The sequence below is a fragment of the Haemaphysalis longicornis genome, unplaced genomic scaffold, assembly GCF_048455015.1.
Source record: "Haemaphysalis longicornis isolate Haplotype H1 unplaced genomic scaffold, Haemaphysalis longicornis Haplotype H1 scaffold_115, whole genome shotgun sequence".
NCBI lineage: Eukaryota > Metazoa > Arthropoda > Arachnida > Ixodida > Ixodidae > Haemaphysalis > Haemaphysalis longicornis.
The window spans coordinates 763,278-791,075 of NW_027526220.1; the positions used below are offsets into that span (position 1 = coordinate 763,278).

The 27,798-nt window shown below is 47.7% G+C and overlaps 2 protein-coding genes across 2 annotated transcripts; both read right to left on the reverse strand.

Annotated features, from left to right (window-relative positions):
- Positions 1-9,453: 9,453 nt before the first annotated feature.
- Positions 9,454-14,774, reverse strand: LOC144161475 (X-box-binding protein 1-like). Its single transcript, XM_077692130.1, has 5 exons — positions 14,436-14,774; positions 13,231-13,327; positions 12,192-12,332; positions 10,789-11,093; positions 9,454-9,834 (listed from the first exon to the last, which is right to left on the reverse strand). Exons 1-5 carry the CDS (start codon positions 14,633-14,635, stop codon positions 9,759-9,761), a joined length of 819 nt encoding a protein of 272 aa, XP_077548256.1. The 5' UTR covers positions 14,636-14,774; the 3' UTR covers positions 9,454-9,758.
- A 378-nt stretch (positions 14,775-15,152) lies between these two features.
- LOC144161476 (meiotic nuclear division protein 1 homolog) lies at positions 15,153-27,751 on the reverse strand. The gene is made up of 6 exons (XM_077692131.1): positions 27,571-27,751; positions 27,293-27,358; positions 24,508-24,681; positions 23,805-23,912; positions 20,019-20,178; positions 15,153-15,397 (listed from the first exon to the last, which is right to left on the reverse strand). Exons 1-6 carry the CDS (start codon positions 27,721-27,723, stop codon positions 15,294-15,296), a joined length of 765 nt encoding a protein of 254 aa, XP_077548257.1. The 5' UTR covers positions 27,724-27,751; the 3' UTR covers positions 15,153-15,293.
- Between the last annotated feature and the right edge of the window lie 47 nt (positions 27,752-27,798).

Genomic DNA, 27,798 nt, shown 5'->3' on the forward strand with positions numbered 1-27,798 from the left:
CCCTGCCATCACCACCACAGATAAAGCAAGAAGAATGATAAGTACACCGGAGCAGTGGGAGACGATACTGCTCACCTCGGACGCCGAGTCGCAATCTTGGGCTGTCCGGATGGCCGAGGCCGCCGCCAAGGAGCAGGGGCTCCTGGCCGATGGCTGAAGAGGGGGAGAAGGGACTTCTAGCCTACCCCACCCCTGACCCCATCCTGGGCAAACAATAAAGTTATTCCTCCTCCTCCTCCGCGAAGGTCTGTAATAGTAGCTTGTAAGGCGTTTTGGGTGCTTACTAGAGTTTGGTGTAACTGAAGATATTCCTGCCTTTGATTAGTTAAAGCCTGTTCAATGGAGCCGAGGCGGTCATTCGTTGCGTTATCGATATGAGTTTGGGGGAGTTCTGGTGGAGGGGCCTTACGTTTGTGGGGGGGGGGGGGGGGGGGGCTTGGGATGCTTCAAGCTCCATGTCGGTGTCGGAATGCGTGGGGGGCGCGGGAGGTGCCTTGGTATTGGGTGTGGCGAGAGTGTTGCGGAGAGCGACGTTTTCCTGTTTGAGGAGGATATTTTCTTGGCGTAGCTGTGCAATCTCGGCGCGTATTGCCTGTAGTTCTCGAAGGAGGTCTGGGGAATAGTGGGGTGCATTTGGAGGTGGGGGATTGTTGGGAGGCAGACGTGGGCGGCTCACCTGGAAATGTTGACGGTCTTGCTCTGTTTGTTGTTGGCCGGTGGATGTTGCAGCCGTGTGGCGTAGGTTAGTCGTCAGGACGGAAGAGTTTGCACTCTGTTGCATCGATGAGGTAGTCGGCCTTCCAGTTGGCAGCTGCTTCCAAGGCTTGCCCTGTCCCTCTGAAGGTTTCTCTCGGTCTTTAGTGCTCCAGGCGTGGCGCGCAGGATGGTTGGCGCAGGTTCCGCGGTCGAGGCCAGGAAAATCGGCGGGGCTGTCATTCGGAGTCTTGGCTGATTTCACTTGTTCCGAGACCACCTGAGCGTACGATGGGGGTCGCTTGCGGGGTTGAAAGCGTCGTGGACAGTCTGCAGAGCCCGTGAGATGAGGGCCCTCGCACACTACGCACCGGGGAGTGCACGGGTGGTTCTCCGATGCATTCGTGATGCCGCAACTGGAGCAGCGCGGGGGGGGATTTGATGTTTTTCTTAGGCAAATCATTGACTTGAGTGGAGCGGGGCAAAAACAGTTGGAGGTCGGTGGGAGAGGCCTTCGTCCTGCAGTGCACCTAGTGGGCTGTGGGGCAGCCAGCTCTGCTCCTTCGCCAGCCTCGCACCACTAGGGCAAGCTGAGCCAATTGTTTTACACTAAAAAATATCACAAGTATAGGGTGTATTCACAGGGCTTTGGGCCGCGCGGCGGCGCTACCTGCGCGGCGGCGACGACGCCATATTTGAGGTTGCACTCCGCGGCGTGGGCAGCGCGTTTCTCGACGCGAAACGTGGTTTGCAGCGTGCTGCTGGCAAGAACGTTCGTGTGGACGGGGTTTTTTTCTGCGTGATCCGTGGGTTTGCGAATGCCTCGTCCTACCGAGTAGCTAGCATTGTTCTCGCTTCGAAATTCCGGATGCGCTGTTCACGTCTACAACCGCAGACCCGAAGCAGGTCGTACGGCAAAATAAAAAAAGCGCGCCGTGTATTTTTTTTTTCCTTTCGCTGTTTCGAAGCGGCGGCTAGGGCAGTGCTTGAAGGCTGTCTGTCTTCATTCGACAAATTCCCAAAGAAGTTATTGATAATATGGCTAATCACTATCGAATCTGTTGGAACCCGTTTCATCCAGGTGGGCCCCGGGACGATGGGCGTCGGAGCTTTCACCTCTTTCACCTCACACCTCGTCACATGTTTGAAACATTCCCATGCTTAAAATGTTCCCAAATTAAGGTAGCCGGCGTACTTTATGGATGAGACGAACCATACTGGGCTCCCAGCCTCAACATGGGCTACTTCGAGTGTTGAGGTGAACGCACGCGATAACGCTTCCCAGGTAATTGCAATATCGCAATATCGCTTCCCAGGTAATTGCGGGCATCCAAATTGATCCAATTCTTCTTCGTCGCCTTCGACTGTTCTCTAATGACCAAGCGTGTTACGTGTTCCGACACTAACGCTTGATGCTGGGTACGCAGTTTGACTACTTCAAAAACAGCGCAGAGACTAAAACGTTAACGTATGCAGGGACAAACTAGAGCAGCGCCTTTGTCACTTGTCTCTGCGCTGCTTTCGAAGTAGCCAAATCGTACGTGTTCCATAATCTTGTTCTGCTTATAATTTCCGCTTCGTCTTTACCGAAAGGAAGACTTGAAAATCATCGCTGGGATCTTTGTCGTCGCCACCATGCCTAATTTTATCACGTACTTACCTCGCGATGGTTTCCACCCAGACCCTGTGCGTAATTGTTCCGCTTCATTAGGAGCTCAAATGGACGACCTTCGTGCGTTCCACGCACAGAACACTGTCCCCAGAGCACCTCACCGTCTCTCATACTCCTCAAGAAGCGCGCAACATGCCTGGGTGGTGCACGGTAAAACCAGCTCCTCTCTCACACGCCGCCACCACATCAAATATCCTCGCAGCCTTGGGTGAAGAAATTTTCTCAGCTCGCGCCACGGTCGCTTCAAGCAACGGAGGAAATAAGGAAATCGGCGCACAGGGATGACACCGAGATAGCGCGAAATCGCCAAAACGGACTGGGTGATGCACGCCGCTGGCCGCGCCTGTCAAACCATCGGACAGTTGCATTCGTCGCGCAAAATCATACTGTCTTCAAGCACTGCCCCGGCCTTCGCTTCGAAACAACAGCGCGCTTCGAAAAAAATTACGCCCACCTCCCCTCGCGGGAACCCTGGTGTGATGCGACGCTGAGGGGGGTTCAAGCACAGCGGAGAGCAACCGTCGACCGAAAGGCCGCCGGTACCATTCTAGCCACCCTACCGCCGGAGAGCGGCACACCGGTTATATGCGCAGCGCGCCCGAAGGAGAGGAGACCGCGGAGAGAGACAGTACTGCACATGCGCAGCACCGCGCGCAGCGCCGCCCACCGGCGGAGTGAGAGCGCGCTGGGCCGCACACCCGCAGATGTTGAGAGAGTGTGTTCGCTCTCACCTGGGCACGCGCCGGCGCCAGTGCGTCTGCCGCGGCTATGACGCAACACAATCCAACACAATCCACTTTAATCCAATCCAATCCAATCGAATCCAATCCAATGCCCCTCGCGAGAGAGTGTTCGCTATCGGAGAGGAGAGGGGCAGAGTGGAAAGGCTGCGGACAACAACGGACGCACGCAGGAAGGACGGGGCCGCCGGCAAGAGATGCTCTCAGCGTCGCATCTAAAAAAAACGGCGCTCTTGCTTTCGTCGTTCGGCCTGCTTCGGGTTTGCGGTTGTAGGCGTGAACATCACATCCGGAATTTCGCAGCGAAAACAATGCTGGCTACTCGTTACGACCAGGCATTCTCAAACACACGAATCACGCCGAGAAAAACACCGTCCACACGAACGTTCTTGCCAGCACCACCCCGAAAACAACGTTTCGCGTCGGGAAACGCGCTGCCCGCGCGGCGGAGTGCAACCTCAAATATGGCGTCGTCGCCGCCGCGCAGGTAGCGCCGCCGCGCGGTCCAATGCCCTGTGAATATACATTTATTTTTAGAAAAATTCAGCACTGCTGGGCTCGAACCCAAGCCATATTCGCGCCATGGACCAACGATTTTACCCCCATGTTCCCGAGGCCAAACACTGGCGTTTTTTATCACTTTCAGAATGAGGCAGTGGTATAGTCGCTCAAACGAACAGAAGCAGGGTTTGAAGCTAACCAGTAGATGGCCCTGGTGTCATACAGGAAGTGCTGGGGACATTGAGGTGGAGCTCTTGGGCGTTGTGTTCGATAGTCAGCTGACCTTTGTTGCCCACACGACCCATTTGCGGAGTTGCATTGAGAAGATGTCCGCCACCCTCATTGGTCCTGCGCGGCGTCATTCCTTCGTGGACCACAGTCATCTTCGACTCCTTTAACACAGAGCCATTCTGCCAACCGTAACGTATGCCGCAGCGGCTTGGTGGGGTGACCATCAGCACCATTTGTTAAAAGCTAAAATTCACTCAGTCATGCGTTCGCCACTGTTTGTAGTCACCGGAGCGTACACCACCACCAGAACCGCGGCGCTGAAAGTTCTGGCATAATCCCTTCCCATGTCGACCATTTTGGACATCCAAACAGGTCTTTTCGACTTATTTCACCTGCGACTATCTACTAACCTGCACGGTACATGCATTTCCCCAAGCGAGCTGAAACGTCTACTTTGGACCTGCTGCCATCCCGCTCTGCATTTGGCGATTCCACACCGCAAGATAAACTCCTGGACAGCAGCACAGATAATGTTGGGCCCTGGCTTGCATGCTTACACCGATGGTTCTTTCATTACAACATCTACTCGCGCCACTTTTGTTGAGTTCAGTTCGCCGGATGTGGTTTTGGCGACGCACAGATTTGAATTTTGCCACCGACCCGTTCTTATAGAACCGAACAAGCCCTCCTGTCCCATTTGCACTTATTCTGACTGTCTGTCCCCACTGTTTGCTTTAGGAGATTGGAGTGACTTTCAGGTTACATGGGAGAAAGCTTCGCATTTTAACCACCTTTCTCTTAAGCAAAGGTGGTGGTGGTGGTGGTAAAAAACATTTTTTATTGAGCAGCCAAGGGAGCTGGAAAGGGACGTGGTCAGCCTCCTACGTCCAGGAGGCCGCGAGCCTGCGCCGAATCCAGGGCTCGTTGCACCAGGGCGATTTGATGTTCCGGCGCCGAGCTGGTCAGCGCAGACTCCCACTGCTCAAGGGAGGGGGAGTGAATGGGGTGGGGGTGGTGGGGACATGAATACGCAAGGTGGTAGGTTGTGAGAGGGGTGTCACATTGTGGGCAGTTGTGTGGAAAAATGGACGGAGATATGTGAGAGAGGATAGTGTGGTTGTAGAAGGTATCTGTTTGTAGACGCCGATATATGTGAGCTTGGTGGTTGGAGAGACTGTGGTGTGGAGGACGGTATGTTCTTCTGGTGTGTGTGTGTAGTGCGCGAGGAGGGAGCTGTAGGTAGAGTCCAGCGGAGTTAGGATTTGATGGTCAGAGATGAGGCCCCCGGCGGTGTCGGTCCTTGCGGTTGGGAGTGCCCGGGTAAGGAGATATCGCGGGCTGCGGCATGAGCCGCCTCATTCCCTGCAAGGCCAGCATGGCCTGGGGTCCAGACGATCGAGATTTCAATGTCCTCGGGAAGGTGTTGGAGCACAGGGAGGGCCTGGGGTGGTGCAAGGCCAGCTTGATACAGCCGACAGGCTTGTTGGGAGTCCGTAATGATGGTTAAGTATGGTTGATGCTGGTGTGTGATAGTTGCATGAGCGATGGCAAGCGCTTCGGCTGAGGGGACCGGCAGATTTCGATAGGTGACGGCTGTGGCCAGATGTCCCTTCGAGTCCACAGTAACTAGGGTGGTGCGCGTGTGGTCGGGAGTTATAGCAATATCCGTATATCGTGCTTGGAAGTCGGCGCCGTACCGCTTATCAAGCATCTTCACCCTGGCTTCACGACGTCCTCGATTGAAGGATGAGTGCATGTGTTTGGGTACCGGGCTAACCTTCAAGCGTTGACGAATGGACAGGGGGGTGCGTTGAAGTTCGTGTTGAGGGGAGGGGGTGGGCCGGCCAATGTTTTGGAGAACACGTCTACCTGAGGGAGTGAGGGCGAGGCGATGGAGGTGGGACGTCCGCTGTGCTTCTAGTAGTTCACTGAGCGTGTTGTGCAGGCCGAGGTGAAACAGACGCGCATTGGAAGTATAAGTTGGGAGTCCAAGGTCAGCTTTGTACGTTTTCCGGATTAGAGCATCCAGCTTGTTGACTTCCTGTGGTTTTAGGTTGACAAAAGGAGTTCTGTAGGTTATACGGCTGACCAGCAGTGCTTGTATCAGGCGGCATCTTGTTCTTTGAGGCCGTGAGTGGATCCTCTTATTCGTCGTATTAGGTGAGTGAGCTGTGTGACCGTTTTCTGTAGCTGAGGCAGGAAGGAGGCGCCGGAACCATCGTAGTGGATAGGCACACCCAATATACGGAGAGTGGGGACTTGGGGAATAGGAGAGCCCTGGATGGTAACTTGCGGATCGGGAGTAGCTACAGCAGGCTGACCTCACGTGCGGGCGCGAAGGACTAGGAGAGCCGATTTGTTAGGTTCGCATGTCAAACCTCTGGGCGAGAGATAGTCGATAGTTGTGTCCATCGCTTGTTGGAGAGCGTCTTGTTGTGCGCCGCAGGAGCCCTGCGTTGTCCAAATGGTCAAATCGTCCGCGTAAAGAGCGTGCTGGAGACCGGGGATAGCTTGTAGGCGACTCGGAAGGTAAAGGAGGGCAATATTAAATAACAATGGCGAAATAACGGAGCCTTGGGGGGTGCCCTTTGGCGGAGTGTGGAAGATGGGGGATCGAAGGGGCCCAAGTCGCCGTGTTGCGGTCCGGTTTCGAAGAAAAGCTTTTACGAAGTGGAAAGTCTTGATGCCGCAATTAGTCGTGTTGAGGTTTTCCAAAATGGCTTGATGCGTGACATTATCGAACGCGCCCTTGACGTCAAGTGTTAAGATGGCCCTAGGAGTGGCTCTGCTCAGATGATCTAGGACCTGTTCCTTGAGCTGAATTAGTACGTCTTGAGTAGAGAGATGCTGTCGAAACCCGAACATGGTTAATGGATACAGATTGTGATCTTCCAAGTACGTAGATAAACGTTGATGGACCAGGTGCTCGAAAAGTTTCCCGAGGCAGGACGTCAGAGAGATGGGCCGAAGGGTCGTGGGGGAGAGGGGCTTGTTTGCCTTTGGGATTAGAATGATGTCCGAATATTTCCATTGTTCAGGTAAGGTGCCTTCAACCCAGGCCTGGTAGTGGTGTCGTTGAGGAGGGACCGAAGCAGATGCCAGGTTTTCTTCGTGTGCAGAGTGCCTCGGAGCTTGTCGCAAAAAGAGTGCCAATTCTGTCGCTGAAGATCAGCAGGGTAGGTCTGTGCTAGCTGTGTTAGAAGGGCCATGCGTTTTTTCAAGGAACGATTGTGTTTCTGGAGTTTCCAACGTTTTGTTAGGCTTCGTCGAGCTTCCCAGATGTGCATCAGGTGGGGGTCCGCGGCTGGTGTACTGTCAGTGAGCGCGATTTCTTGGGTGCGCTTCTGGGCCCGCTTTTCAAGCTCCAGTGTCCATTCGTCAAGATTTTGATCTATGGGTGGTAGAGGAGTGACGTCATCTCGAAACGCGGACCAATTGGTTAGGCGGGCAGTGCCTTCCGAGGGGATCTTCGAGGTCGGAATTCGGATGGAGATGATCTGATGGTCGCTGCCGAGAGTTTCATCCAAACATGACCACGTGATATTTCGAATGTTTTTTGTAAATGTTAAATCGGGTGTGGTGTCACGCATGACACTGTACCGGTCCGAATGGCGACTGTAAGGCCATTTTGCAGGACTAACTGATGATTTTGGGTGGCGCGTAACAGAGCCGTACCCTTCTTCGAAGCGCGCATATATCCCCAAGCCGTATGCGGGGCTTTAAAATAACCAAGGAGAAGCAGCGGGTTGTCATTGGCTTTGACTGTAGCTTCATGCAAGAGCGCCTCGATGGTGTGAAGACTACTGGTGGGGGGGCTGTAGATATTTAGTACATACATGCTGGGTTGTCATGGGCGGGTGGAGATGACTTCAACGAAGGTATTAGGAAGTCTGGCTGAGCTGGTGTGCTTGGGATGGGTGGGAATTCAGTACAAGGATGGCTGTTCGGTTTTGCGGGTCCTGGGTGAAGGCGTTGTATTGTGGCAAGCAAGGGGTAGGAGTATTTGCTTCTTGAAGAGCAATGACATCTTGCGGGTCCTGTTGGGTAAGGAGGGCTAGCTGGTGTTGCTTACAACTGAGAGATCGACAATTCCATTGATATACGACGAGGAAGGCCTCCGGTGCGCTAGTCATGATAGGGGTGATGCTTGAGCTTCTTGGTCGGGTGGGAGGACGCCAGGGTGTCATGTATGCCCTGGATAGCCTGTTCTACTTAAGCAAAGGGTTTTGATTTTATGTGAAGTACCCGCTTTCCATTTGCAGAAACTTCTGCATCCAACCCTCGCATGGCCCAGTCATAGCACAATGCTTCGAAAGTTACCAAATCTCAGTAGTATGCCAGAAATTATGCCTTGTGAACTCACTTAGATACCTCAAAATATTGGTTTAGTCAAACACTTTTTCTCGCCGTGCATTTACTTCTCCATGTATTCCCCTCCCCCCTTTATCTCGAAATGCTTTTTGGGAGACTACAGATATCCCGGAATGTTGACGGAGTGGACACAAGGAAAAGTCCGCTACAGGCTGTTGATAAGGTCTCCGTTCGAACGCTTAGCTCCAACAATGTGCCGAACTCGGTTGTGAATGGCAAATTTACTTGGAGTATGCACTGTACGAGGCCGATGTCCCCATTACCAGCCGCTGTCCGACGCCTACATCGCTGATATAGCTGTGCACGATGCATTTGATAATGTGAATGAGGGTCCTCGAGTAGAGCTTACGACGGCAGAAACAAGAAACATGCCTCGCCTGCTCCGCAACAAGGTACAATGTAGCGGTAGCGACAAACAATTGATGCAATGCACTGAGCAGCTAGAGAACACTTTTCTGCGACCAGATGCGAACACGAAGCAGGCAAGCACCACCATTTCCTTCTACAAGAATAATGTATTCCCTGCGAATTATTTTGCTATTATCATGAAAGCTCCGCCTAACTCGAAAGCGATTACAGTAGAAGGTGGGTTGTCCCGGTTTAACAGTTTATAATATTTGGGTTTTGAATTTGTATAAATCACACCCAAAAAGTGACTTTAGTAATGGTACATTCAATTTATCTTACTCTTTTGGCTGACAGAGCAACTTGTTTAGTACCGTTCACAATTCGTGCACTTGTAAAGAAGTGGTCAGGTCTGGGTAACAAGGATATGCAAGGCAACTTTATTCATCACACAAGAACCACCAAAACACAAAATACAGCAGCAGCAGCAGCCAAAGCACTGCCAACAAAAACAATTCAAACCCGCGTATGTTACACTATGTACAGTTTTTTTGTCGCCCCACGACGAAAGTTCATAAATTAAGGTGGGTGATTTGGGAGTGAGAGAAAAGGGGAGTTCAGGCCCACATCTCTTGTCAAGACGCAGTGCGCACAGTCTTTCTGGAATTCACAATGAGTTTTTTTTTGTTTTTCACGTCACACAAGTGCTGGGAACAGTTCGGGGAGGGGGTCCTCCCAGGCCGACTCTTCGAAGAAGTTGTCTTCCCTCAGGCTGCAGTCGCTCAGAGGGGACACCGCCGACTCATAACCGGTCTCGGTGCTCAGCGCCGACGGACTCGGAATCATCTTGAACATGGACGGACACAGAGTATGGCCTTGGAGGACACCGCTGTTGGTGGCAGGGGCAGACATCAGACAGAGCGGAGCCGAATCATTGCTGTCTTCGATGACGACCACTGTGTCTTCAACTTCCACGACCGATGTGGCGGGAGAGGCGGGAGTGAAGACCACCGGACGGGAAGCAGGATGGGAGGAAGGGCCAATCAGCGGGGGCGGTGAAGATGCAATAGATGGCGGGGAGAGGATGTAAGTGTCTTGGGGGCTAGCTGCCGCTGCTGCTGTCACTGTGGCTGGAGCATCTTCCATGATGACGTCAGCTGCGCCTGCACTTTCTTCCTGCTTGTAGTAGACGTGGTCGAAGTGGATCAGTTCTTTGATGGAGTCCAGCTCTTCTGGTGAGGCCCCCACCAGACGTGTGGAGGTGCTCCGTTTGCGACCAAGCTGACGGAATGAAGAGAACAAAACAGAGCAGCGAAATGTAAGCCTGGTTTTCTACTTCCACCTCGACTTCATGTCTTTTTTGCGAAACCTGACACAGATTCCCTGTTCTGTGGTGCCACCGTACAGGGAGTAAAGTAGGACAGGGTGGTGCAGCCGTTAGACAACAGAGAGGCCAAGTTCGCCTCCAAATTGCTGATTCGTGAAATTTATATGAAGGCCATGCCAAATTCCTTGTCAATAACCTTAAGAAACAAGCAAGTGCACTGTTCCTAGCATGCTAGGCCCCTTCAAGTCTCAGTAAAATATAGTTAGTCAAATAACCAGATGATTTTTTTAACAGCAGAGCTGTTTAGGCGAAACCTTCTAAGTCTTTTGCAAAAAAAAAAAAAAAAAAATCTCGAAGCCTCAAGAAAAAGTATGGGTAGGGAGTGAAACCAGCAACCTAATTACTGGGCCACCCCAAACGCCAGAGGGGTACAGGGTTAGCAGCCTGTATTTTGAACGCCTGCTACGATGTGAACGCCTGCGGGCAAAACAATCCCGGGCCACCAGTCATGGAGAAGGCGAGGTGCAAAAACGGCGTCTCCGACGAAGGGAGAGGGGCCACCAGCTCTGCTGTTTCTCCAGCCTTGCACTAGTGCCTTGCACCACTAGTGCAAGCTGTGCCAACTTTTTTTTCCCCAACACCTCACTAACTGCACCCCCCAAGTCCGAATTTTTGCTTATCATGTACGCAGATACCTACCCTTCATCACGAACATAAACAAGCCCAGCCCTTCTAATTTACAAACTACTACTTTAGCTACGATGGCCCAAAGTGTGGCAACAGTACGGTCAACCTGGCTGAAGGAAGGAAGCCCTACTTGATGAATGCTTTCTTGTTTTAGCTATGACACATCGACTTCTGACAACAGCAATAAAAAGCATGCAGCCAGGCACTCTGCCAGCTCTCACCGGCTGCCTGGCCCCTCCCGCCGCTGGGCCCGGTGCTGGAGCAGCAGCAGCAGCAGCAGCATTGCCAGCAGCAGGCAGGTCCTCCGCGAAGGGGGGCCCGTCGAGCAGGCTCTGGCTGCACTCTTGGAGCAGGGCAAAGAGGTCGTCGCAGTCGTCGTCAGCGGCCAGCAGGCGAATCGCATCATCCAGAGGGCAGCTAGAGCTAGCAGCGGAACCTGGTCCTTCTGCAGAGGTCCACTGATGAGCGAGGCATACTCAACGGAACCACTGCTTGCTCCGGCCCCCTCGGGCGATGGCGATGGCGGCTGCAAGAGCAAAGAGACTCCAGTCAGGTCGGGCACACGGGGGAAACTGGCAGCAAATTTAATGAAAACGGGTTAGCGGGCTCTCTTTTGGAGTACAAAAGGTGTCTGCCCTAAGTGGTATGCAAGAAATAAAGAAGTCGTGCCAAATTACATGGTGGGGTAAAAGCAGGGGTGCGTAAATCTCACTGGCAGACAGTATTACAACAAAAAACAGCACACAAAGTATGAAGTCCAAAACCTTTTAAGTTATGTGTGTTTCGTGAACTTTCCAGCCGTCCTGCACAGACTATCCCACTCTTTATTTTGGACAAGGATAAGTGCTTTGTTTCATCCCTACCCTGGATAATTATTTACCTAGGTACAAAGCTGAATCACTCTCATCTCCCTCCTGCACACCTCACTAAGCAAACGTAAATTCAAGCCAAGACCTGGAAAGATAAATATTTGGCTTATTCACGTGCGCACCAAAAGCATGTTGCTGATACCGCATGTTTCAGAACCATTGTTTTCGTCCCTGGAGTTTCCAAGTACCTTTCTTTTGACAATACCCATTTAAACGCAAGAGCTGTAGATGGAAGCAACCCAATGCTCTATGTACAGGTACCGTCCACAAAAGCTAGACTGTTTCCTCGAAAGACCTCTCGCCTTTTATGTATCCTTCAAAACAAATAAAACTGCTGAAATAAAAACGTTTATTTCGAGCCATTTATGCACCTCCACTGCCATAGATTACACGTCCCTTTAAACAAAAAATGTTTTTTTAAACCAATACCATTTGCCAGAGATGCAAATTATTGGAGAAAAGTATTCCTTGTTGGCAGCCCGTTGGTACCTTACTTTTGAAAACTTATCCTCCACAAACAGCCCGCACAACTTCGTTTCCTGTTCATGTAGGGTAGTCAGTTGTGCACTCGTCTTAAGCAGATGCGCGCCACAGCCACTTGAACTCTGTATTGCAGCTCTTGCAAAGAGCAAATTTTCCCGAAGCACTTGGTCGATGTGCCTTACCCATTCACAATCATTTACCCAAGGCATATCGATCTCTTGACTGCAACTTAAAAAAAAAAATCAATGCAAGGGGGGAAAGTAGACACACACCTCAACTTTGACGACGGGTGCAATGGGCGATGTGGCGACGGAGGTCTTCTCGTCGAGCCTCTTGACGAGTGTCTGGTTCTCCCGTTCGAACTCCTCCAGGCGCTTGCGGAGGAGCCGGTTTTCCTCCAGGAGGGCGGCCCGCTGAAAAGAGACAGTGGAGCTTTGAGGAAAAGGTGCCTGCCATGTACGACGAAGCATTGAAAGTGTGTTTATTACAAACACCGATTGAAAGGGGGCGAACACTGCACAACAGTCTACTTGAATACACAGTAAAAGGGCAAGTGCAACAAAACTTAATTTCTCTTCATGTGTAGGAGGGGGCCCAACAGTCAAACTACCATGGGGCCTCTTGTCGGATACAAAAGTGGGTGCCTTACAAAAAGGGTGTCACTGAAGCTAACACCCACTGAGAAAAACCACAGGAAGAACAGCTGTTTCGTTATGTTGTATACACAGGCCAGCACTTGGAGAGCAACGTGCGAATTGTTTTCAGGTAGTTTTTGTTTGGCCCTAAAAACTCCTCTTTTCCTCGAATGTGCACAAACATGGAGTAATGCCATTGAGTAAGTTATGGGCCACTGCCTTTTCCAGAAAGTCAAGTCTAACAATTTATTTTATGTTTGCATCAGTGCAATTTTCCACACTAGTTGCACTACACTGACGCAGAAACTCATTCGCATGCACCCACTCGGGATTCCTTCAGTTCAGCTTGTGAAGCAGTGACATTTCCCCATTCACAGCCGCTTTGAAAGCTTTTCACAATTTCGCAGGTGCTTGTTTTTCAACTCCAACAGTGCAATGACGTCACAGCACAGCTTTCACCACCACTGCTATGCTAATACCGGCAACAACAAAAAAGAAACACGAAATGTAGGTTTGACAGCCAAAACTGCCTAGGCTACGTCGAGGGCTGCAAATTTAGAACACTTCAGGATCTCTCAATCTGCACCAGAAATCACAACACACAGGCGTTCTGGCTTTTCAAAAACCTCCCCAAGAAATATTAAGGCACGCTCAAAAAATATCGGTGCCCACTCACATCTGCCTGCAGTCGGGTGACCTGTTCCTCGAGTTCGTCCATCCGGGCCTTCTTCCTGTCTCGGGCACTCTGGGCTGCTACACGGTTCTTCAGTTTTCTGCAGGAGGCAGGCAAAGTGTGTTACTCAACACTCAAACAGCAATTAAAAAATGCCCGATGAATCGGAAGCAATAACAGCTACCAATCTTATATGGAAGATAAATACTTCGACCAGGCTTCCTGAAAAACCGTGAACCATGATTTCTTTTTATGTCTGAAGTATTACAGCAACCATTTTGCAAGCGGCCATGTATTTCGGTTTCTCTGTTCCGCATCTATGCGTTCGTCTATCAATAGCAAGTATTGACAGTCAGCAATGTGCCCATCGGAAGCTCCGTTGGCGTGAAAAAAAAAAAAAAAAGAAAAGCCAGGAATCGACAGCTTTGTGAATAGAGCATTCAACATCATTCCCTAAGGTTCAACACATCTACCAGCGATCGAAGTGTCAAAACATGTACACTTTCTGTTTGTTTATAAGAGAGTGCCCGCGTTTGTAGATTAAAGCGGCAAGAAATCGGCGTGCATCAAACTTTAATCGTCAGTTAAGTAAACAAGACAGCTTGCTCAATACGTCCTCAATACGACCAAGACGGCACGGGGCGATGGGTTGTTTGGTCAGCGATGACACCGGCGCTCATCGATTACCAGTCCAGCGGAATCACCGCTATTTTTTTTTTTTTTTAATTTCCCCGGAGAGGACAGTCCTCGAACAACCCACAAGCAATCTGCGGCGACTCGAGACGGGTAATTCAACAGCGCCAATGACGCCGCCGGCGCAGCGCTTCGCTACGGCGAAAAGCAGCTGATGCAACCGCGTCCCGTCGTTGCCCTAGTTACCGTGCCGACAGGCTGCAACGTCAACAAGTCGTTTAACGTCATATCATGGCGTCCTTGCCAGCGCGGCCGAACGAAAGGCCGAAGCGTGCCAACGTGGCAGCACGGTTGGTCTCCATTCGAACAGAAGTTTTGCCGGTTGAGAAAAACCGGCCGGATCCGGTACAACTCAACGCTAGAAAGCGAACACTGGATTCCACAGCTGGAAAGCGAAAGCTTTCGGGCCGACCAAAACAAAACAGAACCAGTTTTCCGACCGGTTTTTCCCCCCCGACGGCAATCGGCACTTCCGCTAGCGGGCCCGACCGGGGCCAGAACGGCGTTAGGCTTACCTCCGCATAATCTTTTCTTCCCTCGTCAGGTGGTCGAGACGCTGTCTCTTCCTGACGGGCCCGGCCGTGGCGACGGCCTCTCCAACGGTAACTTCCATCTCGGACTTGATGTGCCAATCTCGAGGAGCGATGATCGCCGCCGCAGACTTCTCCGAACGATCGCGAACAGCCGTGATCACAATCCTTTTGGGTACGCCCATGATGTGGTCAAAACAAATGATGATGGTTGCTGGACGCTCGCGCGTTGATCCTTCACAGGGACATCGGTGCGGGCACCAAATGCATAGCCGAAACTACGCCAAAACTCACTGACTCTTTCCGCGTGATCATTCCTCGGCCCCGGACGAGAACGAACTGAGAGGGCTCTGCGAATCGTGTCGCTGCCGGGTTGGACGCCTGCGGCTCCACAACGCGCGCTTTGATTGGCTACCAGGATAGTGGCGTCACTGTTCTCCGCCGCCAGCTGCTCTGTAGGCTGGAAGCGCGCGCCAGGCGCGCCGGGAAAGCGAAAAACAGAAAAGGAAGTTCAAGCAGCGCGCAGATAAATGCCGCAACTCCATGCGCAACTCCCCCAACTTGCCACGGTGCTCTATTTCTCCGGCTGACGCAACTGCGCCCGGTTACTTACCCGTTTCCGTCACTTCAGTTCCTCGTCTTGAAATGATAACAAGAGAGCGAGTGTTGCAACAATCGATAAATGCAACAAGAAAGGAACAATGGCGTTCGCTCTTTTATTTCTAAAATAGGTCACGGCTAATGCAACAGCTGTCAGCCGAAATGCAGTCAGAAACTGGGACGTAAATAAATACCGCGAAATCGCGAGTCAATAAGCATGTACACTCGTTCAAATTTTCAGCATTAAACGTAGTCCAGTTCCTCGGGAATGCCGAACTGCTTGTTGAGCACGGACTCTTCGATGAAAAACTTGTTTTTGACCCACGACTTCACCGAAAATATATTATCTGCAACGAAACAATATAAACAGTGTTGTAATTACACATACCAAGAACTCAATGGCTAAAAGCCAAGTGGGCCTGTCAACAACTGTTCCGTGTGTAACCGCGCTGTCTTCTCCTAATCATGTTAAACCAACACGCCCAGATAGCCACGTTCATAGGCGTGCGCACAGGGGGGGCAGGGGGGGCGGCCGCCCCCCCTAATCATCTGAAGGGGGCGCCAAATTTGCCCTATGCCTTGCCGATGTAACACATGAAAGTAAAATTTCTGCTCAGAAATATTTTGTGTGTTGCAATTCCATCACATTGAAATAAAAATTTTATAACCATCCCTCTTTGCACTGCGTTCGCACCGCAAGGCCTTCAGTGAGAAGAGGTCGGGAGTTGCTCTTGGGGGGGGGGGGGGGGGGGGGGGGGGGGCGCAGCGGTAAGACTTTGCCCCCCAAATTGAGAACTCTGCGCACGCCTATGGCCACGTTAGTGCATTTCATTCTCAATATAGAGAAACTCTATGGGCTTTCAACTATAACTGCCTCGCCAAATCCAATGAGTATTAGTGAATGCTTCACAAACGCCCAGTAATTACCAGATAAAATGAGCAAGACAATACAGACATATATCTGTATTGTCTTTATTGACATATTTCTGTATTGACACATCTGTTGACATACGTCCGTATTGTCTTTACATGGTGTATATACAGCACTGCAAAGTGCCTTGCAGGGAACGAAGAGCTGTCGGTCAACATTCCTATAGCTACTCAAAAGGCAGATTTTTTGGGACTCAACACCCGTATGTCGGTAGATCTGTAACACTTCATGTATTGAACTTTCGCCCCATACAAAAACACTATTACAAAAAAGTGGTAGAACCTGCCTACATATGTAATACTATTTATAGTACTCCTAGAAAAATGTCTTCTCTGCAATGAATTTGTACATAGCTGAAGCTGAGTTTGTGGGCTCGGTATGTGGCACTTCTTAGGGATACATATGCGGTACTAAAGTCCGTCCGAAGGCCTCCCTCTTTGGTAACAAACTTCTCATATGGCGGCTGGAAAAAGGTCTTCCCAGCAATGCATTAGTGTCTGGTAGTGAAACTGACTTTCAAGGGCTTCGGGTATAGCAGAACAGCCCAAGCATTTATTTGACAATTTCATTTAACACACACATTACATTTTTTTTTTTTAGCATGGGCCATGTGACCATACCTACCATACCACTCGTCAAACACATTAATGCAGAAATGGAGTGCGCTCAAAAAAAAAAAAAAAAGACCCTCAGGCTCCGATGGAGTGTTGCTCCAGCACTGAAATCAAGCATGCCAGCTAGGCGGCAGCCTCAGCCAAACTTAAGAGAAGGCACATTAGTCTTCCAACTAGTAGTTTGAACGATTAGTACACTCAAAATTTCTGCCGAAAGAGAAGTGAATGGGGTGGGTGGTGATGGGGGCGGGGGTGGGGGGGTGGTGCAGTATTTTAATGCATTTAGCAGCCTTTGGCTACTTCGATCACCAGTTCTCAGTCTGTTGATTTCGGTCTAGCCGTATTTTCGACGCTCTCAAAGTGAGCAAATGCTGCAATTTGAGCACTGAACCAAGGAGGGTGAAGGGTGGTAGGTGGGAGAGACTGAAGGGAGGGGGGAAAAAAGGGTGAGTTGGGTTTATCAGCACGTATTTGTTACACAACCGGCAGAGTGCCAATTGCACTTCACCAACAATGGAGCAGATGGGTTCAGCCTCATTTTTTGTGTTTTTATCAAGAAACTGCAGCCAAACAAGTCTGATACTTGCGCGATCTGAAACACCACACACACACAAAAAGGGATTCCCAGTTATATGGCCTTCTTGTTTACGTCAGGCCTTCCCAGCACGTCCAACCCAAAATAACAAGGAGACAATGCATCAACTGACGAACAGCTATAAAGTCAACACAAGTCTGCAAATAAAGTCAGTGCAAGCCTGCTAGACACAATACTATGCACCGAGACCTGCTAATTATTTGCGAGCCCAAGATGTCCACCCGGGTCCACTGCAGGGCAACCCTGCCTTAACATTACGAGCTTCAGCAAACCCATTGACTCACATAGTGCGGCAGGCCTTGTGGCAATCCCCAATGATGATTCCACAAAGAAATTATTTCAAAGGATAAATGATGCTAAAAAGCTGGGGCGAGAAGCTAGTAGCCCGCATAACAGACTTGGTCTGCGAAGTGGCATGATGCTGCCTTACGTACGACACCGGCACAGCTCTCACTCTTCTAATTTCCCACTGGGGTAGGCAAAAAGGTGCACCACCACAAGTCACGCCAAGCGGAACCTGATGCTTTCTATGTAGCACCCTTTGAGCTCAGATCAATGCATTTTCATTTTTCTTTGTCAATGGTACTCCATGCTAGCCTTTTAGCTATTTTCGAAATCCCCTTTCTTTGCTGTCTGCCAACTTGGCATTCCAGTGCATCATCGCACTTTCACATGAGTTAGCCGGTCACTGCTGTAAAGCAGTAGTCACGAGTGGCGTGTGCTGCGAGCTAGCTTCGACAGCACCACCGTGGGGGGGATAAAAAAAAAAGTAGCAGACAAAAAATTTCTTCACAGTAACCTCGACATTTGAAATAAGCATAAATGAGAAACTAGATGCACGCCCGTGAACCTGCACGCTGAACAAGTTATACCACTGAAGTTGTGAACATTCGATGGGCAATCAGTTCGAGCTCCTCTGGGGAAATATGCAGAGCTTGCCAGGTACCTTCATCTTCCCTTATGGGGCTGAGCATTTAATTCAGAATACTTTTTCTGGCCTTTTGCAAGTGCAAGCTGCTGCAAAATTTGCCCATATGTGATTGTTTTAGAAAACAAACGTTACTGCAGTAACTACTTTATTGCAGCATCTCGCATGCCAATTCTGCCGCTGCATATAATTAACCTATTGACATTCGAAAAATTATCATTACAGTATTGTGCACATAGAGGCTTCAATTTCAGCGTGGCTCCCAAAGATAGGGCACAGATTTTAACTTCCAGTGTTCAATGCAAAATAATCTTCGGTACAATTATGAGCCAAATATGATTATCCCCCGCTGAAAAATTAAACTAACAGCTTCATAAACCCTTCAGATTATACTAGAGTGCAACAGTAAAGTGCACGGAATATCATGCTGCAGTAGTACTTCAACAAGCTTTTCCAGATATAGCTATGGTCTAAAAAAGGGGCAGTGCTGATAAAGTTGGTTTTTCCCAGCCCAGCTGTGCAATATTTCTGAAGTTAATGTGAACCCACTTACGCACATAAAATTTGGCAGTGAATCAAATTCGCACAAATTCCTGAAGTGGGAAGTGTAACATAGTGCGTAATCATTGTTTCCAAGGGCTCATGCTCACTCACGTACTACGTATGTTTGCTATGGAGAAGGCCTTCTATTTAGGACCCTTCAATTAGATAGATGGTAAAGGGCATTTATGAACAAAAGGCAAGGGCCTTTAATTAAATACCACAATGGCCCATGTGTACATAAGAAATGCACCGTGTCATGCACCAGGTGGCAGACGGACAGATTGCTCGGGGAGTTTACTAGGAGTGGTTTTGCTTTAACAGAGGATCTGCACGATGCCTAAAGCCTTATTCAAACAAAGCAGAGAAGAAGATACAGTTAAACAAGAAACTGCCACAACGCAGATTTCACATACCGCTTAAATCTGGAAAGGTAATTTTTATCATGCAATAAGGCTACCAAAATACAGCTGCTGATGGCGTAAAGATTGTAAAAATAAAAGGATTGACGGTTGATTGTTGTTTCGAAAGAACGTGTAAGAGCATAGAATACGATTACAGGTGGTGAGTGGCATCTACACAGTATATTAATGAATGTGTGAGAGCGTAGAATATGATTAGAGGTACCTATACAACATATCATGTTGACAAGTTTGTGTCTCTGGCCACAACAAATTTTTCCTGTTTTGAAAAGACGCATTCTTTAACATTTGTGCTTGTGTGTACACACTCGCCTGTTTGTATGCTGTAAGCAATGCATTAAAACATCCATGCATAATTACAGTCTTGGAACACCTATTCTTATTCCCGGCCATGGCAGCCACTTTTCTGATGGAGGCAAAAAGCACAAACGCCCGTGTGTCTGAGATTTCGGTGCACGTTAAAGATCCCCGGGTGGTCAAAATTAATCTGGAGCCCTCCACTACAGCGCGCCTCATCGCCTGCGTGGCGTCGGCGTGTTAAACCCTACAATCAATCAATCAATCAATCAACAGCCATTCTTCAGAAACACACCCTCTCCCTCTTGAGGGATGAGAAGGAGGAAATAACTTCACTGAAAATTATTCTTTATAAAAGTAATAAAAGCATGAAAAAAAGATAATAAAAGTAAAAGTAATAAAAAACTTATAAAAGTAATTATTCTTTATATACAGACCATCAAAATCTAAATTTAAGGAGCCAGATTCCCTCAGCCTCCTTAAACTTAGATTTTGAAGGTGGCATCTTTCCACTATGATGAGATGACGACAGATTGCTGTGGTGCACACAGATGCAGCCAAATCTGTGCTTGTGGGTGGGCATAATTAAGATGAAAAGAAGCTCAAGCAAATGCAGGTGCAAAGTGGATTTTCCGACCCACCTGTCCAGCGGTTGGCGGCATCCCTGGCCACAAGTGTCTGCTTCTTGACCTCTTCCAAGACCTCGGGGTCACAGTCCCTGTGCTTCTCAAGTTCAGCAGCAAGCTGGTCCCGACTGCGCTCGACCTCGACAAGGTCAGCCATGAGCTTCTCTCGCTCACCCTTGAGAAGAAAAGGGATGGACACAGCACTGGTCATTGAGGGAACCCCCCTATGGCTTCAGCCAGATTTTTTTCCCAAATAATTGCGCCCCCACCCCTCCCTAAAAAAAAAAAAATTGCCCAAAAATACACTAATAGCCAACACTTTCATTCAGCAGAGCTGGAACTTGGACGGGTTAAGGTGTATCTGTTAAATGACGCAAATTTTCTGTGCAGTTGCTGGCTTCATGAACGAGTGCTGGTGCTCTAGACTGCTTCACTAAGAAGTGGGGCAAATGAGCGAAAAAGGAAACGGAAGTCAGCACTTGTGTTTTGCACCCCTTCTTGTTTCCGCACCATATTTTAGCACTGTTGATGTCCTGTGGCAACACAGGTTGGCTGTTCAAGGAAGAAATTACACCATACAAGCTTCACACCTAAAAAGAATAAAAAAAGACAGAAATGGGGCAGCAAGAAGCACCTGTGAGTCAAAATTACAATGGTAGTTCCACAAAATGAATGCCAAAATAAGTATACATTCTCTCATCCCTGCATCATTGTTTATATAATTCTTTCATTGTTTACCTACCTACTCATACACCCCCAAAGCAAATATTCAAGGCTAGGGTGCATATGATCACATCTAACATTAAACGTTGTTTCACTTAGCTGAATGTGAGCAGTAGTAGAGGTAGCACTGCTTGTAATACTACATGCACAATAGCAGTCTAGGCACCCGCTGTAGTGGCTCAGTGGCTATAGCATTATTATGCTCAGTCCAAAGACGCAGGCTCAAGTTTGGCCACGGTAGCCGCTTCCCTGACGGAGGAGGCGAAAAGTGGAGACGTCCGTGTGTTCGAGATTTCGGCACACAATAAAGGTCCCCAGGTGGTCAAAGTTAATCTGGAGCCCTCTACTATGGCGCGCCTTATAGCCAGGTGCAGCTTTGTCACGTTAAACTCTATAATACATCATCAATCTTTGTGGTTCAAACACTTCCACACCCGAGTGTCACATGCCGATTATCCTCGCTGTTGCCTACTGACATGTTTTTTTTCTTCAAAAGGCGTTCTTTCCCTCTATGACCTCGATTGAGAGGCTTCACATTCCAACAGAATGACATTGCCTAGCATTGTTCTTTCTTTTTGCTTTTTTTTTCTGAACTCCATACAGCGACGGCATGAATATTCAACAGGAGAGGGCATATATGCCCCTGCACATGTGTAAACCATTACATTCTGAAAACACATGGAGTAGCATTGATGCAATGCTGTCCTCTGTTTAGTTCTAAAAAAGCCGTCAAATATTCGCATTATGCAATTAGGCCTGTTAAGCTACCAATGACATCATGCAAAGGACTATATGTCAGTTTCATTCTGACTCCTACTCATATTGCCTGTGTCTAGGCAGATTTAAGCCCCATGATTCATTCATTGAGAAATCCAATTAACTACCTAACTGTTCAATCTGGCAATTCACGAAGGTAACTATAGACAATAAAATTGAAGGAAGGGTAACCGAAATTCTCTCATTACGTAACCAATGGTTCACGTTACCCATTGTTCAGAACTGCAGTATTGCAAATGAGAAGAATAGCTACTATTTTTCTACATCTATTAGTTTATTGTATGGCCTTCTTTGTTATTTATTATAGCCCTCTAATTTCAACAGGATAGTAAGCAACCATGAATACTGACTGATCACTTAGCAGATGTAAAAATAATTTGCACCACACTCAGAGGCACTTAAAAAGTTTTCTTTAGACAATAATGTGCATAAGAGAATTCCTTCAGTGCCAAGAACCTGCCAATGACTACGCCAATCACTTTTTGGCAACACAATCGCTTTATCGGCAACAGAACAGAAAAAAATAGCCAAGTTTACTGAGAGCTTCACCCACTGAGTGGCTCTTGTTTCACTCGCTATCTGTGTGTGCCTGAATGAGATTGCTTAGAAATTTCACACTGAGGGTCACAGGTGCTGGCCAAGCCAAGCCACAAAATAGGCAGCCTTTCTGTTCATGCCTTAGGCATCCGTGGTGTTAAGAGGGGATGTGGCAAGTAAAACGACTTTTTTATTTATGGACCAAATTGAATCAAATTAGGAGCTTTAACAACAAAACTGAAATCAGTTTAAAAATACCGTCTATACTTTTTGAGTTAGAAGACTAACTACCTGAAACTTGCAACCAGCATAATTAACTAATTACGCAAGAAGTCAACAAGAGTTTTACATCAGTGTGATCAGGAAGGCCTATAGATTTATTGCATTATATCCTCAAGGCATAAAGAAAGAACAAGACAAGTTTCACCTTCCTTTCGAAATCAGAAATAGTTTCATGTCTGAAAGAAAGTGAAACTTCTCTCTTTCTTTTTGGATACCTAAAGGAAATAAAGCAATAATCAAATAGCTTCCTTGCACAGAATAGACCTTCCTGGTCCTGCTGAGATTTGGAGCAGCTTTGTGAAGGTAATAAGTCTTGTAATTCAAAAAGTATAGAAGATATCTTTAACCCAATTTAAGTTTTGTTATTAGGTTAGTTAACTACATAAAATATCTTAATTTGAATAAATTTGGTCCATAAATAACAAAACCAGTTTTACTTGCCATATGTCCCCCCTTAAATGAACATTCTGTCGCACCTTGAAACCCAAACAGCTTTCTAGTATTCCTACACATATTCAAAAATTTTGTTTTAGTTACTTTTATTAGTGACAACTGCTCCAAGGTAAGGCCAAACTGAGCAAACAAGTTTCAAGTGCTGGCGACTGCTCCTGCTTTAAAGCGCAAGTGTAAAATGTAAAGAAACATTTTAGGAGCAGAGTTAGTGTCAACAGCAAAGCAGAACTTTTTGCAACACGTCTAATATGTCATACATGCTTGTCACCAACAGTGGCATGCTATGTGCTAAAAAAAGGCGCTTGGGTGTTAGGATGCTTTAATTTCAAGAAGCAGGGAAGGCTTCGCTTTTCTAAATTTTGAAATCGATTTGGCAGACCCGACTGTACTTGGGGACAAGACACGATGTAAACGACCATTCCGCAAAGCAGCCAGCATCAGCATATGCCACAGCACCCAATATCATCACAACTTCACCGGATTTTTTAACCACTGACATGTGGCACTACAGTGACAAACCAAAGCTCTAGTCTGGCAGAGAGTGAAACTCACTAGTTTTGCAAATCTCTAACCAGTGTGCGAACAGGCCCAACTGTGATGAAATAAAAAAAGCGAACAAATGTTTACACGCACATAAATTAATGCATTCAGCTAGTGAATGCTGTCAATGCTGCCAGTATGTGATTATTACTCTACCACTCTTTTGTAGACACTTATAAACTGAAACTGAAAGCAACACCTGTTCACTGGATGTTTACTAAGTGTTAGATGCTCCTCTGGTCCTTTCTGTTGCTTGACTGGGTAATGTCACCGGTGATGACACCACTGGAAGTAATGCCACAATTTCCTGCTACTTTACCTCTAATGACATTGCCTCTGGTCACCTGGTCGTGTTTTCACACTCACTCAAACTTTTTCAAGCCAGTGACCCTGCAGAATCCTTAATGTGGTGTCCCGAACTACTTTAAAGAGTCACATGTCCCACTCTACCGGATTAAACGTAAATGTGTCAAGGCAAAGCACACTCACCGATTCCTCCCTTCCGACTTGAGCCTTCGCCAACTGGCCATCAACAAACCTCAGCTTCTTCTCCACATCTTCAACTTTGGCCCTCAGTTCATCTAGCTTCCGTTTCCTCTGAAAGTGAGCACTCCGTGAGCTTCGCTCGTGAAGCTCGTGAGCTTCGCTTTATCTCTGGCCACAGCCAGAGATAAAGCTGCTACCAAACACTGCCTCATTAAGCTTGTTCACCAGTGTAAACTTAAGGCATTATGTACAATCAAACATAATAGTGCAGGCATTCCAGACAACTCAGCACTACCAACCAATTGGCATGCAATTCTACATGTTCTTTGCACCACCTCTGCTTGTTAATCACCATTTGTGCACTGCTCTAGATCTGAGATTAGTCATTGCAACACTTTTACATCTCAGGAACAACAATGTTATTTCTATAATGTTGATGTCATGCGTGGCAAGGCTTCCTACCAAAAGCATGCCATATTTTATCCTTTCACAACTGCAAATTGTAGTCCCTTCTTTAGCGCCAATAAATTTTTTTCAAGATCAGTGAGTCAGTCAGCCATACAGAGCAGTCAGCCATACAGCACTACACTGTTCTACATATTAATAACTTGACATGTTCACTCATCGATAATTATTGAACAAACATAAAAAACTCAGACTGTTCATTTGCTTAGGCCAGGAAGAGTCAAATTGTCATTCCACTCACCGTGCTAACTGCTTTGCTCGGAAACGACCAGAAGTAGACTGACGTGCCAATCTTTTCCGAGTCGACCAGTCCGTCGTCAACCAACGACTGAACCACATCCTTGACCGCTTGGGCTATGACGCCCTTTTCCTTGGGGCCAATCTTTTCAAGATCTTTTAGCTGGAATACATCTTTCTGAAAAAAAGAAAGGAAAAGAAATAAGTGGCACTTTTGTGCTTCACTTGCCACTGCCGCTAGGACAGACATCAGTACAGCCATTTCTGCTTCTACAGGATTCAGCCATCCTGTCATCCCACCTAAGTGGCAAGCGTAAATGCTTATTTACATGCCCATGTGACCTGAACTTACAATGAACCAACCTGAGTGAGAAAACTCGCTTCCAGGCACGCACAGTTATAAAGAAAGAAAGAATCAGTTTTGCATAGGATTCACTTCATTTTTTCTACAAGCTACCCTACCACAAACAAACGGGAAGCACGTTCGAAAAACGCCAGCCCACTGCAGTCGTATAACAAGACAGCCTGTCATTACCCGGTTGCAAACACTGCAAAATCTGAGGAGATGCTGTATATATGTGTTAAGTTTCAGAGTGTGTTGAAGGGGTAATGCATAAAGTTCCTTGACATGCTTTGTGGAGGAACCTCCCCTAGTGGAGCGATGCACAGGAACTATGGTTACCCACATATTAATATGTCTGTTTCACTGCTCATGGAAGAAATAGCCTACCGGGAAATGTAACAGCAGGTCACAGAATGAGATTTATGCTTGCTCCAGCAAAGAGTCCACTAGCATGTACATCCGCAAAGACAAAGCACCTTCACCACAGCTTCATCACTCTCATTCCATGGTGGTGAACCAGGTAAGGACAAACAGCTTCACTTATCCCACTACTATAGTCAAGATCTTGAGGTGGAGTTTATCCTAAAATATGTTGTGTACACACGGATCCAAGAAAGTGTGGTATGTACACATCACAAAGCATCTACATGATTATGACTTTTTCATGCAAAGTCATATCTTTAACGTGGTTGGTACTTGCCGTTTCTATGCCCACCCGCACTATTTTTATTTTCCGTATATTACGAGCCAAAATTTTAATTCTGTGTGTAAAGCTACGTTGGATGTACTTGCAAAATTTCTCAAATGTACCTTATAGGTTGTACATACCCACCAAATTTCTTAAAGGGGGCCATGAAGACAAAATACAAGTTTTGTTTGTTAGAAAGACTGCTTTGTCCTGATAATTTTATCACGAACCTCGAAAAAATAATGGAAGTATAATATCAAAGAAAACATGTGAAACCGTGACGACATCTTAGCCACTTCCCAGCAACCTTTCTATGATGTCACAGAATCTTTAAGACACATCACTGGACAATTGCAGTGGGGCCTCTAGTTTCATGTCATCACATCAGTTCAATACTAACATCCAGATACCACATTGAAAATTGTATTTAGTGCTGGCACGTATGAAATCACTCACACCCATAACACGTCACTGTAGCGCGTTGTTCAATACTTCCTGCATTTTTGGGGTTAAAAAAACCTCTTTCATGGCTGGAATATTTAGCTGAGTGAAGTACTGAAGCCTAACTTTTTTAAACTACACAAAGTTGCATTTTGTCTTTATGGCCCCTTTAATGGTATGTTGGACGTATGCAGTGTCTATAGATATGTCAGACATACCCCGATCCTAGAGGCTAAAGGTACGTCGGATGTGCTCCTGTGAACTCATGTTACGATCAGTCTGTCTTGATTTTAACCCCACGTCCGCTCACTGATTAGGCATAGGCACTGTTATTAACGAATCACTATTAATATTTAGAGATTACCAGACATAACTCTAGTGGCAGCTACACCGGCCATGGTTTAAGTGAGTGGAAGCAGTTTCGCTGGCTGGGTAAAAATGAAGACACGCTGCTTCCACCCGTGCCGCTGAAAAGAAACAATTAAACAAGTGGAAATCCTGACAGAATACGGAGGAAAGAAGACAGACTGTGAAGCGGACAGGGAACGTGGCCTTCGAGATGTTTGGCGGATACATCCAACGCATCTGTAACAAATCTTGCACGTACATCCGACATACCTTTAAGAAATTTTGTGAGTCCATCCGACACAGCCTTTAAGACATTTTGGGGGGTACTTCCTTAGACACGGTGAAATTTTCTAACTGTTCAGTCTGCTGGCACATTGTGCGAGAGTTGGTGTGAACCAATTTCGGCTATTCTAGTTCTTTTCTCCCAACCACGTTGACATTTACGTTGATGTGCACGTGACCACACAGAAGCCCTAGGCAAAAGTCTGTTCATGCTCCCCGGAGATGTGAGGCCAAAGCATGGAAACATCCTGGTTCCTAGCTGTCAAACTGAAAGGGCGGAGTTGTGAGACCATAACAAAAATGTCCACTGTGCGTAAAAATGTGTACTTTGCTTCCGTTGACACGTAACGCAGTAGCACTTGCGAGGCCTTTAACCAGCACCACTGCACACAAAGTAACACCTGTGTCTTGCGTCACATTGCGTGTCGTCTGCTTTCAGCCAATCAGAGCTCGCTCGAAGTTGACGCTTCGTAATAGGCACGGACTGGACAAAACTCAGAATTCCGCATCAGGAGGCTAGCCCAGTTCGAAAAATCTACCTATAAAATTAGAAGCAGCCGAAACGGCTTCCCTGTAGCCCTTGCCTGCAGTCAAGCGGACATTAAGGATATGTTTCTATTTTCTGTACGATCACCCATTGTGCTTAGAAATTATATGAGTGTGCAGACGAAACTGCCAAGCACCTACCTTTTCGTAGAAGACCTGCAGCATCCGCTGTCGCTTCTCCTCAGCACTTACACCCTTCCTCTTGGACTACAACGGAATAAGAAAGCAGAATTTTATGACTCTGCAGCGAAGAACGCGAAAATGAATGTTAACAACAAGTTCCGACTCGTCTGTACGTCAGTGACAAATATCAGGTCACGATAAACGCACCAAACAGCGCGCTCCTTGAGTACTTAGGCATGTACAAATGTTCTTCTCAAATTGATACCTTCGAACTGTAATCAAATTTCGTGTCTTACCATCTCGGCGGGAGGAAAATACCGAAATGCGTGAATCAGAGCACAAGGGCAAGTTGGGCAAGTCAGGCGAAACTGGCAAAACGCGCGGTTGAATTTGCCGGACGGACGGACGATCAAGGCTCGCGCCACTTCTGCCGTTAAAAATGGTCTCATCTGCTTAAACTTAAGCAACGGAAACAATTTTTATTCTTCAGATAGGCGTGATATGTTGGCACAAGCATTTTTCAA